The 12,891-nt window shown below is 34.4% G+C and overlaps 1 protein-coding gene across 1 annotated transcript; it reads right to left on the bottom strand.

Moving 5' to 3' along the window:
- Positions 1-490: 490 nt before the first annotated feature.
- Positions 491-2,475, bottom strand: LOC127074408 (F-box protein SKIP2). Its single transcript, XM_051015723.1, has one exon. The coding sequence runs from the start codon at positions 2,405-2,407 to the stop codon at positions 716-718; it is 1,692 nt and encodes a 563-aa protein (XP_050871680.1). The 5' UTR covers positions 2,408-2,475; the 3' UTR covers positions 491-715.
- Positions 2,476-12,891: the final 10,416 nt, after the last annotated feature.

Below are 12,891 nucleotides of genomic sequence, written 5' to 3'. Positions count from 1 at the left end.
ACAGCTATTGGGCAGGGAAGAGGCTGAAGGGCATGATTTATTTGTCCGAATTAATGAGAGCATTTATTAAACATTGTGAAGAAAATAAGCTACATGATGAGTGGGTGACACACGAGAATCATCAATGGAATTACAAAAGGATACTACTGGATGCCAACTAAGAAACAGAGATGCCAAGTTAACAAATTACAACTGTAAAGTAAATATGATAAAAGAAAAAACACCAATGTTATTTTCAGTTTCATGTTTATGTTTGTACAACAACTAATCAAGCACTCACTACAAAAGAAATTTAGTTTCCATAAAATGTTCTTTTGGTTTGATTCTGATTAATAGCAAATTTATCAAGGTGTAGAAGGACAGGGGTAGGTATTAGAAAAGTTTCATTTGGTATAAATCATGAAAAACATGTTAGTGACAATGAAAATGAAAAAAATAATCATCAAAACAAGAAATATAAATGTCACATTAACCATCAAAACAACGAAAATGTCAAACATAATGTGGAAAAATGTATAGCCACTCTAACAAATGATTAAGAATAGTCAATCAAGGTGATTGATTGGATACATGAAATTAATAGAACAGAAGCAAAATTCAATGAACAATAAATAATTCAAGGACCGTGACACTGAACAAGCAAGAAGAGCTTCATCAAACATTATGTGGTAAAATGTATATAGCCATTCTTATAAATGATTAAGAAATGCGGTTACTAAGAGATAGTATCAATGTTTGTCCACCTTCTGAAAGCACAGGGCACAAAATTGAACTTGGACCTGAACATCGACCATCGGTTGTCATTGTTATTGCTGTTATTGCTGGTTGAAGGAGAATCATCAATAAGGTTTACTTCATTGTCAATAGGTGGAAAAGCCATGGTAGTTTCTTGAACTCCGACATCACTACCACTTCCATCCAATCCTTCAACTTGATTGTGATCAAAATTGAAAGCCAAAGAACTCCTCCTTACACGCATCCACCCCGCGATTTCACCAGTAACTTTCACACACTTTCTCACCTTGAGTTTAACCAAATTAGGACACCCAGAAGCAAATGCTGCAATGCCAACATTGGACACAGGACAACCCTTAATGCACAATTTCTTAAGTGCTATACATTTAGCAGCAAGACACTCGATATCGGCATCAGTAACCGTACCGATTCCGCAAAGAGCAAACCTTTCCAAACCCTGGCAACTTGAAGCAATTTCAACCAAACTCAATGACGTAGGATACATAGCAATCAACACAAGCTCTTGCAATTTAGGACAGTTTTTCGCGACAGAAATCAAACCATCGTCACCAATTCTGTTAGTCCTCCACCCATCAATGTGAAGCTTTTTCAACATCTTGCAACGCTCTGCAACAGCAACAAGACCAGCATCTGAACACTCAGGTGTTTTCACAAGGTGCAAAGTTTCCAACTTCAAACATTTCGATACACCAACAAGACCCACATCACTTACCTGAACCTTCTCAAGATGAATCTCAACCAAAGTATTCAACTTCCCCACCGTCCCAAGCGTCAAGTCCCAATTTCCCACGCACCCAATCAGCTTCAGTGTTTGAAGCTTCTTGGAACCAATTATCAACTGCATAAAACTATGCCCGTTAGCAAGCTCCTTCAAACAAATCGATTTCAACGAAGAACAACCATTACCATAAACCGATTCACCATCCTCATCGTTATCTCCTCGAAGCCTCTTAACAGAAAGCTCCTCAATAACATCACTATTATACACAACAGCATGAATCCCCTTAACACCAAACAAACACGACACAATCGAAAGCTTCTTCAAATTCTTACAATTTTTCGCAAGCCCTAACATCCCGATCTCGGTAATCTCCCTACACCCACGCAACTTCAAGCGCGTGAGATTCTTACAACGAAGCGAGATCAGAATCATAGCATCATCATTCACGCTCGTCGATTTCCGGTTACAACGTAAGGCTAGCTTCGACACCGAATCGAAACGAGCGAACAGAGAAGGAACGAAATCCAACAACTTCGCCTCCGCGTTTAGGGAAAGCCTCTGCCGGCTCTCACCTTCCACGCGTAACCACCGACGCGAAACAACGGAGCAGTTTTTCCGATCTCCGGCATCCAGAAACTGAAGAATCCCAGCCAAGCACTCATCAGGAATTTCATCCGTATAATCACGGCGTGAACCTCCGTTAAAGTCATCGGAGGAATCTCCGTAACCGTAACCGAATCGGTTTATGTTGGAAACATCGCGGCGGTTAATGTCCGGCGAGGGAACGGAGGTTGACGGCGACTGACCCATAAAATGAAAGAAAAATAAAAATACAGAAAGAAAATGAAATTTAACGATGTTGTAAAATGAGAGAAAAGCATGAAATGAAAAGAAACGATGGAGTTGGAGAGAGATATAGGGTTTCAACATTTCACCCGTCAAAGGGTGAAGCGCGTGTCGTCTCAGTAACCACCCAGGATGACGAGTTTAATATGCTGTATATCATTTTCAAATCAAAATTATAGACATCTAGAAATATTGAAAATGGTAAAATAATAATTACTATTTTTATTACATGACTAGGAATTCATCCAAATAGCTCAAATTTTGATTTTCTTATAAAATCAACTCAAATTTGGTTATTCATTATTATATACATAAGTTTTAGAATTTAATTCATTTACTTCCATTGTGTCAAAAGTATTTTCTATGTATAACTTTTTTTACTTTTTACTTTTTCCTTTTTAATTGTATTAATAGATCAAATATATTGATTATTTGATAAATCTAAAAAATCAAATTTTTCTTTTAAAGATCTGAAAAATAGTATAACAAAAGTGTGATTTACATCTCAATTATTAGTTAATCTACCTGTGCTTTAAATTTAGTAGAGAGAATCACAATTTAACCCACCAAGACGTTGAATTTATATTATAATATTTCATTCATTTCCTTCCTCCAATTTTATAAACAGTATCAAATTTTTAATTGTTTGTTTTCTACCAATTGTTATTTTTTAGACTACTAAGATTTTCAAAAGATTTTCTTTTTAATATATGGTTTTTATTATAAAATAATAATTTTAAATACATTAAATAATGAATGTATTTGACATATATATATGAATCAAATTCGTTAATTATTTGATGCATTTGATAAAAAAATGTAATTTTTTTTATATTAAGAAAATAAGGAGTACATGATAAGAATATTATAAAAAGCTCAATCACATAAATTTGTTTCAAAATTTTATTTTTGAAATCAAAATTTTTGCTACTTTAATCTAGAAGGTGTTAAAATTTGTTTATATTTAATGCATTCCATGTTTAAAAACAATTAAGATTTTGGTGATGAGTTTTTAATATATTTTAAAAATGATACATAAAATCAATAAAAAAGCTTTAAAATTAAATGATAATTAAACATATTTCATTTTATCAAGAGAAAAATTACTTGCAAAATAATTTTGAATGGTATAGAAGCTAGATGTTAGGAAAAAAAATTTAACAGATTAAGCATGAAAAATTGTAATTTTAATTTATTAAAAGGATATTTAATCCTTTTATTACTAATTAACTTATTATTTGTTAGTTTTATATTTTTTTATCTATTTTAAATTTTATATTTTTACAATAGTTATTACTTTTTTTAATATTTTGCAATTATTATTATTTTATTTTACTTTTTAATATTTTATATGTTAAAAAAATATATAAAGATTAACCCTGTCATGTCAAACCAGCTCGGTAATAGGGCAGAGATATTAGATCTGTTGGACATAGATATTAGATGTTGAGATATAAATTCAAATTTGTGATATCTCATTTTTTCATCTTCAAAAAATAAACCAGCTCAGTAATTGATTTATCTTATGAGTTGTTGGTTGAACTATTGCTTATGTAATGAAGCATAACTAATTAAACTTTCTTATAATTAAAAAAATCAAATAAAAATGTTTAAAAATAATTAATAATCATTAGTTTATAATATTAATTTTAATAAAATATCTATAAAAAGTATATTAAATATAATTTAATAAAGATGTATTGTCAAGATAAAAGAGTTTTATGAAATTTTTACTCAAATAATCGATTTTTTCAAACATACTTCTATAATGTCCCACTTTACCACATATTTCTCAAATTAATCAATTTTAAATAAATAAAAAAATTAAATACAGGGTCAGCGCTATACAAATCGACGAGTGCACTTAAAATTATAGTGATGACCCCAATCGAATCGACGATTGCATGTGGTATTGTTAATTCAATTGACGCCTCGATGTATGATTAGATAGAAAATTTATACTTCCTAAATGATTTAAGCTTATTAATTGATAAGTCTTTGGTCAAACACATTTTTAACAATATTTTGAAAATAAATAAATTTTTATAAAAAGGTTTAAGGGTGTGTTGAATTACTTTAGGACTTTGAGAGCTCCTTAGTTGTTTATATATGTAGGAGCTCCTAGGTTGGCAACTTCTGTTGATAGTGAGGAGACCAAAAGTTTTTTTTTTGAAAATTCACCTAACATGGTAAAACATCTAAAACTATTGTTCACCAAATCCTCAATCAATGGTAAGAAATTTAGTTGAGTATTTGTTAATGGAGGCGTTGCACTCAATTTTAGGTCATTTATGCCTTTAAAGTTGTTGGGAAAAAACACAGAGGATATAATTTCCATTGACGTGAAGATGTCGAGTTTCACGTATGAAGTATCCAACATAGTTGACATTCTAATGGTCGGTGTATTTGTTGGACCGAAAAATGTTCAATCAACTTTCTTTGTGATAGATGGAAACCCCTATTGTTTTGTTATTTCAGATATAATCTAGATCCATACTAGTGAATGTGTGTGTTTTCTACCCTTCATCAAAGGCTTATGTTTTGTCAACTGACATGGTTGAAACCATGGAATCTAACAAAAAAAAACATTTTTTAGTTAAGGTTAAGATGTTCGAAGAATTACTCTATTCACCTCACTTAAGCTTTTTTATGGTTTCCAAGCAATATAAGGAAAGTGATTTGGAAGCTTGCAACCTCATTATCGAAGGCTTCTAATTGAAAACTTGGGCCAACATACGATATTCTATTGGGTTGTTTAATTGTTAGTCTACCTCCATTGTTGAGGAATTTATTGGATATGTTGACATCTTTGACAACTGAATCTAAAATATTTTGCACTATGTCTTCGAAAGGAGAATGTGAGAGTGAACACAAGAATCATGAGTCTCCAAAGACTCTAGTTGAGAATCTTAGTAATCACGTAACTAAATCCATAAGAGTCTAATTACATTTTTAAATTAAGTGTTCAACCTACAATATTAGAGGTCAATTTAATAACTCCAAAAAAACCTAGAATGATAAAGGTCAATAGTCTCTTGACATAGGTGTAGAGGAATCAGTTGGTGAACATGATTAAACTATATAAAGATTTTTTTCCTAAATCTAATCAAAATTATAATTTAGATTCTATGTTTGTTACTCCACTAATTGAAATAATTGTTTTCACAAAAGCGTAATTTGGACTATGTTTTCGAAACACAAAAGCGTAGATGGAGAAAACGAAGATGTCATAACACATACACCCAACAATGAGAAAATTATATAATCCATGCAAATAGTATTAATTAAAGTTAGAGATATATTTTACCAACCACAATATTTTGAATAATATAATTAATTTTAGATGCTCTCTGTGTGCGAGGTTAATAGGTCTTTCATTATTTGAGAGACCAATCAAGACTACACACATAAGACATCGTCTTAGTTTTGCGTGCAGATATCTCTCGTCCATCAACATACAATATTTTGAGTTATTTTTTAATCTAATAACTAAAAAAAACACAATATCATATTCAACATTTTCAACAAAAAAAATTAAATTGGACAACACATCTCCTTTAAAAAAGCACCAAGTCCATAGATTACATACTTCTACTTAATTAAAAAAAATTATTTGACACCCTTTTAATTAGACATGACACCTTCACATAATATTGATTTAACTGTAATATCATCTGTTTAAAGAATTTATTAGATTTTTTTAAAAAATCAATAAATTCTATTTTGTAAATAATATTATAAGTTTACCTATAAAATTTGTTATGGAATTTTATGGTTTTTCTGCCATTTTTAATTATAAGATTTTAAACATTTTTTTCCAAATTTTAAAAATAATAATATTTAATTTTATGTATTTTCAAAATTTGATAAAAAATTTATTTTTTAATAATATTTTAAGTGTTTGATATTTTATATATGGAATTTGTTGCGAAATTACCTGTAGATTTTTCGGCGGATTTTGAATTATATGCTGTATCTGCATTGCTTCTGAATTTTTAAAAATTGATACGTATTTTTTTATTGATTTTTTTAAAATATCTAATTATTTTTGTGCATTTCTTTTAAAATTTAATGAAAGCTATTTTTTTAATAATAGTATTTTAAGTATTTGAATTTTACCTAATACTAATTTTTTCTGTAGAATTGACTTCAGAAATATATTACCTGCAGATACTTTTACACATTATGAATTATATGTATTTTTATCTAATCTTTTGTATGTTTGAGAGAAAAAATTTCTAACATATAATTAATAAAAAAATAAAAGGAATACTTTTTACAGTTTATTAATATAAAATATGAAGTGCCAATACTAAGTTTTATTCAATTTAAATGCTATACGTAGTTTCGAGTACGCGTTTACAAGCGTGCTAGTTACTAGCGTGTGATACTGGTCATTCTATAAAAAATAATACTAATAGTTTAAAATCATTTTAGGCCTAAGTCACCGATGATTCTTCAAGTTCGAGTTTAATTCAAAGAAGAATTTGGAAATGGAATGGAATGGTTATTGTGGGGACCATCTATTTGGCTTTTGCTGAATTGCTTCGGCGTTGGCATCAATTGATAATGCCTAGTTTCTTTAACAAAGCAAGATATGTGTTATGACTTTAGACGGTGATGACTGTGAAAGTGGAAATTTTGACTTGGACCTGGTCCTCTTTCTATACTTTTCACTTTCTTATGTTCTTCATTTTTATTTTATTTTTAGGCGTTCATCTTGATTTTATTGATTTTCGGTCTTTGAAAAAGGAAAAAGTTTGAGCTAGTTTTATTCTTTTTCTTTACGTTCCATTTCATTATTAATTTTAACCACCGACGTGACACGGCGGAGCAGCTTTCCGATCTCCGGCATCCTGGAACCGAAGAATACCGGCCAAGCATTCGTTAGGGATTTCATCCGTGTAATCATGGCGTGAACCTCCGATGGAATCTCCGTAACCGTAACCAAATCAATTTGTGTTGGAAACTTCGCGGCGGTTTATGTCCGGCGACGGAAGAGAGGTTGACGGTGACTGTTGGATCAAATTTTGGCTACTTTCATCTAGAGTTTTTGGCGTTAAAATTTGCTTATATTTTATTAGTTCCATGTTTAAAAACAATTAAGATAGTGATGATGAATTTTTAATCATGTTTTGAAAATGATACAAAAATCATTAAAAAGTTTTAAGGGTTACTCTTATCACATTAAGATAACTATGAATAATCTAAGAATTGTCCGTCTTAACTAACTAGCACAACCGAATTTGTTTGAAGTTTAATGAATTTAATCTCAATGTTCGAAAAAAATTGTAATAAATTTTTAATGGATAAAATAATAAGATTAAATTCAGATTTTCTTAAATGTTTAGAATGAATAGCTTGAACTACCCGTTGAGAATCACTTTTGAAAGTTACATTATTTAACGGTAAAGAAATAACACTTTACAAAGTTTCTTTTAAAGTTATGGCATATGCTTCAATGGTGGATAATAGACCAACGTCCCAAGCCACAACTGTGATAATAAATCTACCTAAATTATCTCCCACACACCATCATCTATCTGTTGTGTCTCTTTCACTATTAAATTCAGCGTCTACATTACACTTCAAGCTCCCTTCATTAGAAGGACACTAAATTGTAGGGTGATACGGGACATTATCTATACCACTCTCTTTTTGAGTTGAAAACCAATCTTGCCAATTGAAATACGCCTGTAATCTAATTTTCGACACCTCCTCTCGAACATTATTGCAAACAACATTAATATATTCTTCCATAGCACATCAGTCATCACAACAAATCTACCAACATCCCTTTTATCCTCTCTATTACAAAAGTCAAGAATAATGGATTTAACATCATTAAAATTATGAACACGGGAATCAATTATAGATGACAAATCTGCTGCCCGCCAACACTGGATTGCAGTAGTACATCCAAAAAAACATGTCAATCATCCTCATTTTCAATCTCACAAAGCTGACAAATAGAAGGGCATTGGACATAATGCTGACGGAGCCTAGATCGAGACCGTATGCAACCCCTACAAATCCTCCACAACAAGTGTTTGACTCTAGGGTGCGCGACAATATTCCAAAGATTTCCCCAATTTCCCTCCACTCTTCTATTCAAATGATTCGCTTGGGAGTTTCTCCACAATTTATACCCAGACTTGACATTTTACACTCCATTTTGTTCCTCTTGCCAAATCAGACTATCTTCTAACACATCCTTTGAAGGTGAGAAAAACAAGAAAGGGGGGTTTGAATTGTTTGGAAAAATAAGCGCTTTTCAAAAAGAAAATCACACAAGGATTTTATACTGGTTCGCTTATAACACAAAGCTACTCCAGTCCACCCGGCCAAGGTGATTTCGCCTTCAACAAGGACTTAATCCACTAATCTTGAAAGATTACAAACAACGCCTAAGAGAAAAATCTCTTAGTCCTCTCAAGTTTACAGACTACACTAAGTCACTTGAGGAAATCAACAAACAATAAATGAAAGATTTATGTAATCTAGAGTGCTTCTAAGAAAGCAAATATTACAGTATTAAGAACAAGAGTTTTTCACGTTGTAAGCAAAAGCTTTGTGAAGATCTTAGAGAGTGTTTTTCTTGAGTGTTGATGTTTCAGTATAATTTTGGCTTGTTGGCTTGCTAATTAGTTCAAGGTTGATTTGCAGCCTATTTATATATTCGTTGAAGTAGTAGTTGAAACTGGTGGATATTGAGATGAAGTTACGCCATCACATAAATAGCTTTTGCAGGATGACTTTTTCTTCTTGAAATGACTACTTACCACAAGTAGTATTTTCTTTATTGAGATTGGAGATTAACGTCTCTTTCTCAATTAGGAAATCCATTTGCAAATCTTTTCTTGACTTAAACGTTACTCCTTCATGATTAGCAATTCCATGATCAGAGTCTTCAAGTATTTGAGAATCTTGAAATCTTGCTTCTGATGTAAATCTCTTTTGAGTTCTGATGGATTTCTTCAGATAGCGCTGATAACTTCTGGAGTTAGACAACCGTTGTTCAGAGTCAGAACTTCTAGAGCGTATTCTTGTTTAGATGCCTCTGATGTATTACTCAGAGTTAGACTTTCTTGAACTTGTCTTCACTTCAGATGCTTCTGATAATTTGATAATTTGTATCTGATCTGGTTTTGTATCTGATGACATCATCAGATTTCTTCCTTCTTTCTTTAGAACCCTGCACACTTAGAAACTTTTCGTTAGGGAGCCATTTTTGGTTTCATCCTTTGTTATCATCAAAATCAAGGAATCTGTTGTAGAACAATTTTTGTTCTTACAATCTCCCCCTTTTTGATGATGACAAAACAACCTTAATTAGCAGATGAAACATGAATAATATTAGATCAGATAGACAGAAGCTCCCCCTGAGATAATGCTAGGGAGTTCAGAAGTTCTTACCAGAGTTTCTTAAGTACAGAGGTTTCTGAAACTTTCTGCAATTTCTTAAGTCCAAGTTAGATAATTTTATTTTTAAGAAAATATATGTTGCAGAATGCTTAAGGTATTAGACAATATTTTCATCAGAGCTATTAATGACTTCTCCCCCTTTTTGTCAGAATCAAAAAGACATAGTAAAAAAAAAAATAAAGAGAAAAACTTGAATTCATAGATAGAAGCACAACGACAATAAGAAAACATCAGATCCAGAGAAGGTAAAAAATCCTAAGTGCCTAGGGGTTCGGAGGCGGAGGCATTCTCTGAAACAACAGGCAAGCAAAATAAATAAAATCCTAAGTGCCTAGGGGTTCGGAGGCGGAGGCATTCTCTGAAGCAGCATTGCAAGCATATTCTGGATGTTGTCGTTGACAGTATCTTGCTTGTCCATTCTGGCCCGGAGTTCATTCTGATCTTGCTTGAGTTCTTTCAGAGTCTGAAGAACCATAGGGATCACAGAAGAGGACTCCCCCAGAGTCAGAGCTTGCTGAGCTTCAGCTTCAGCAGCAGCTTGTGCTTCTGCATCCGCCAGAGCCTTGGCTTCAGCTTCCTTTTCCCTTAGGATGTCAGCTTCCTTAGCAAGTCTTTCTTCTTCTAGCCTTCTTGCTTCTTCTTCAGCTTCCTTGGCCAATCTCTCTTCCTCCAGCCTTCTGGCTTCAGCTTCTCTGGCAAGTCTCTCCTAGAGTCTTGCCTCAGCATCTCTGATGAAGCCATTTCTGACTTGTTCAGAGATGCCCTTCAGTCTAAAGGCCTCAGATGTCATCCAGCCAATGACTCTGTTCCAGTGTGTCCTTACAGATTTAGGATCATCACTGAGTTCAGAGTTAGTGACCAGAGAATCGACCTTTTGAACTGAAGCCTCTGCAATCATCAAGATGGCTTCCTTAAGGGTAGGTTTAGAAAGTTCAGGTTCAGGTTCTGGTTCAGAGGTATGAGGTGGAGAGTTTGGAGGGCTGAGATTTAAGGTTTGAGGTGCAGATTCTGACTCAGGTTGAGGTTCAGATTCTGCTTCTGGTTGAGGTTCAGATGTTTGGGGTGAAGCATAAAGATGGTTTAAATCTAAAGGTTCAGATTCTGGTTCTGGTTCAGCGGAGATGTTTGGTGGGTTGATATCAGAAGTGGGATGGTCAGAAGGTTGGTTTTCAGAAGGTATGGTGGTTGTTTGTTGTGGTGGAGGTGAAGTTGCTTCAGATTGTGTTTGTGTTTGTTGTTGTGAAGCAAGTTTATGAGCATAAATTGTGGCTATGGTTGGAGAATCAGGGTCAGAAAATTCAGGGTCAGAAGAGAGGGAACAATATGGGGGTGATTCTGGTGCTGAGGATGATGAAGAGGAAGTGCTTTGGTGAGTTAGTTTAGGTTCAGAGGGAGGTATGAATGTACGGGCTACATTTAGAACTGGTGTAGGTTGGGAGGTTCTGGTGATTGAGGGTGAAATATCAGAGGTGGTATAAATAGGTTGTGAAGAGAGAGGATTAGAGGAAGCCATCAGAGGATTAGAGGTAACAGGAGGAACAGACGTACCAGTAGAGATATTCAGAGGAGCTGAAGATTTGCTTCCAGAAGCGTCTCCAAGTCTGGCCTTCTTTGCCTGAGATGCTACCTTCTTTTCAGAAAGACCTCTCTTGTATCTGACGAAGTCTTCTTCAGAGTCCAGACAGTCGTTGAGGCTGAAATCAGAGATGTCAACACCATCATCCAGCAGACGCTGAAGATAGATAGCAACAGCGTCTCTGGGTTCATTTTTGAAGAACCTGGCAAGGCCATGAGGCATCTTCCTCTGATCTTTCAAACAATCCCAGGATGTATCCAGAGTGGGTCTGACTTGAATCTTCTTAATTATCCCCATACTCTTGAGATTTCTGGCATTCAGAGGCTTCCCAACATCTATTGCCAGATCATCCATCAATTTGGTCTTTTCCAGATGGTCTACCAGTCCATGCTCAATGAAGACATCAGATAGCAATCTTCCCAGAGGAATGTAGGATCTGGGCTTCATGTTGTTTCTGGTTTCTCTGACCGAATCTCTCAGATATCTGAAAAGGAGAGCAGGGAGGGAGATCTTCACACCCTTCTGAATGCAGTACAGAATGCATTTCTGGTCTGCATTGATGTAGTCAGAAGAGTTAGAGGCTGGACGGTGGTGAATGGTTCCCAGAATAATCTTCAGCCACACTCTGAGGTTCTGGTGCAGCTCCTTGTTCTTTGAAGGATTTCCTTCAACGTTGGGTTTGAAGATTGTTGGGTTGATAACATCAGTAATGCGCTTTGACCTAGGAGGGATGTTGTAAATCCTTTTTCCTCCACTTCTCTCCATGTTCAACAGAGAGGCAATAGACCCTTCAGTAATAACAATCTTCACCCCCAGAACATATGAGACGATGAAGTTGTCATCTGCATCTGCAAATCTCCAGAACTCCTTGACGAGAAGTGGGTAAATAGGACCATAAAGTCTTTGGAAATAGTTTTCCCACCCTTGTTTGCGAAGTTCTTCAGTGAGATCAACGCCATTTCTTCTTAGGTTGTCGAAATCAACTAACGATTCACACAACACGTCCAAACCTTCAAAAGGGGTTGAAAGGTTGATATGGCGTTCACGGTCAAGAACATGGGGTTCTTTGTAAACAGGGGTTATGGTGACGCCTGTAACCGTTGGTGTTTGAGTGTTTGAGGTTTGAGCAGTAGAACTAGATTCCATTTGTTGAGAGAAGTTAAAGACTTCTTGTTGTTGAGCGTCCATGGTGAAGAAGAAGATGAAGATTGAAGAACTTGCAGAGAATGCTTCAGAGAGGGGTTTAGGGTTTTAGAGTGAGTGAGAGTGATAAGTGTGTGAAATGTGAGAAAAGTGTTTATATACTCTAAGTTCAAACACATGCAAAACGACACACATTCCAGCGTTAGCACAAAAATCAAAATAGCACGTTTGGGGGGAAAAATGATTACAGCTAATAAATGAATGTCTAATCCCACAGTACGCACACTGCTCGAGGAGAACTCAAACGTTCTGACCTTTGAATTTCTTTTGACAGCTGTCTAGAAGTTCTAGGGTTAGACGCTTAGTGCTCCACGTGTTGATGTATCTGATCTTCAGGAATACCAAAGGATTGGTTTCTGAAGAT

Source organism: Lathyrus oleraceus, chromosome 4 (assembly GCF_024323335.1).
Source record: "Lathyrus oleraceus cultivar Zhongwan6 chromosome 4, CAAS_Psat_ZW6_1.0, whole genome shotgun sequence".
In the NCBI taxonomy this organism is placed as follows: Eukaryota; Viridiplantae; Streptophyta; class Magnoliopsida; order Fabales; family Fabaceae; genus Lathyrus; species Lathyrus oleraceus.
The sequence above is the reverse complement of the archived record's forward strand: the minus strand, read 5'-3'. Positions and strand labels throughout refer to the sequence as shown.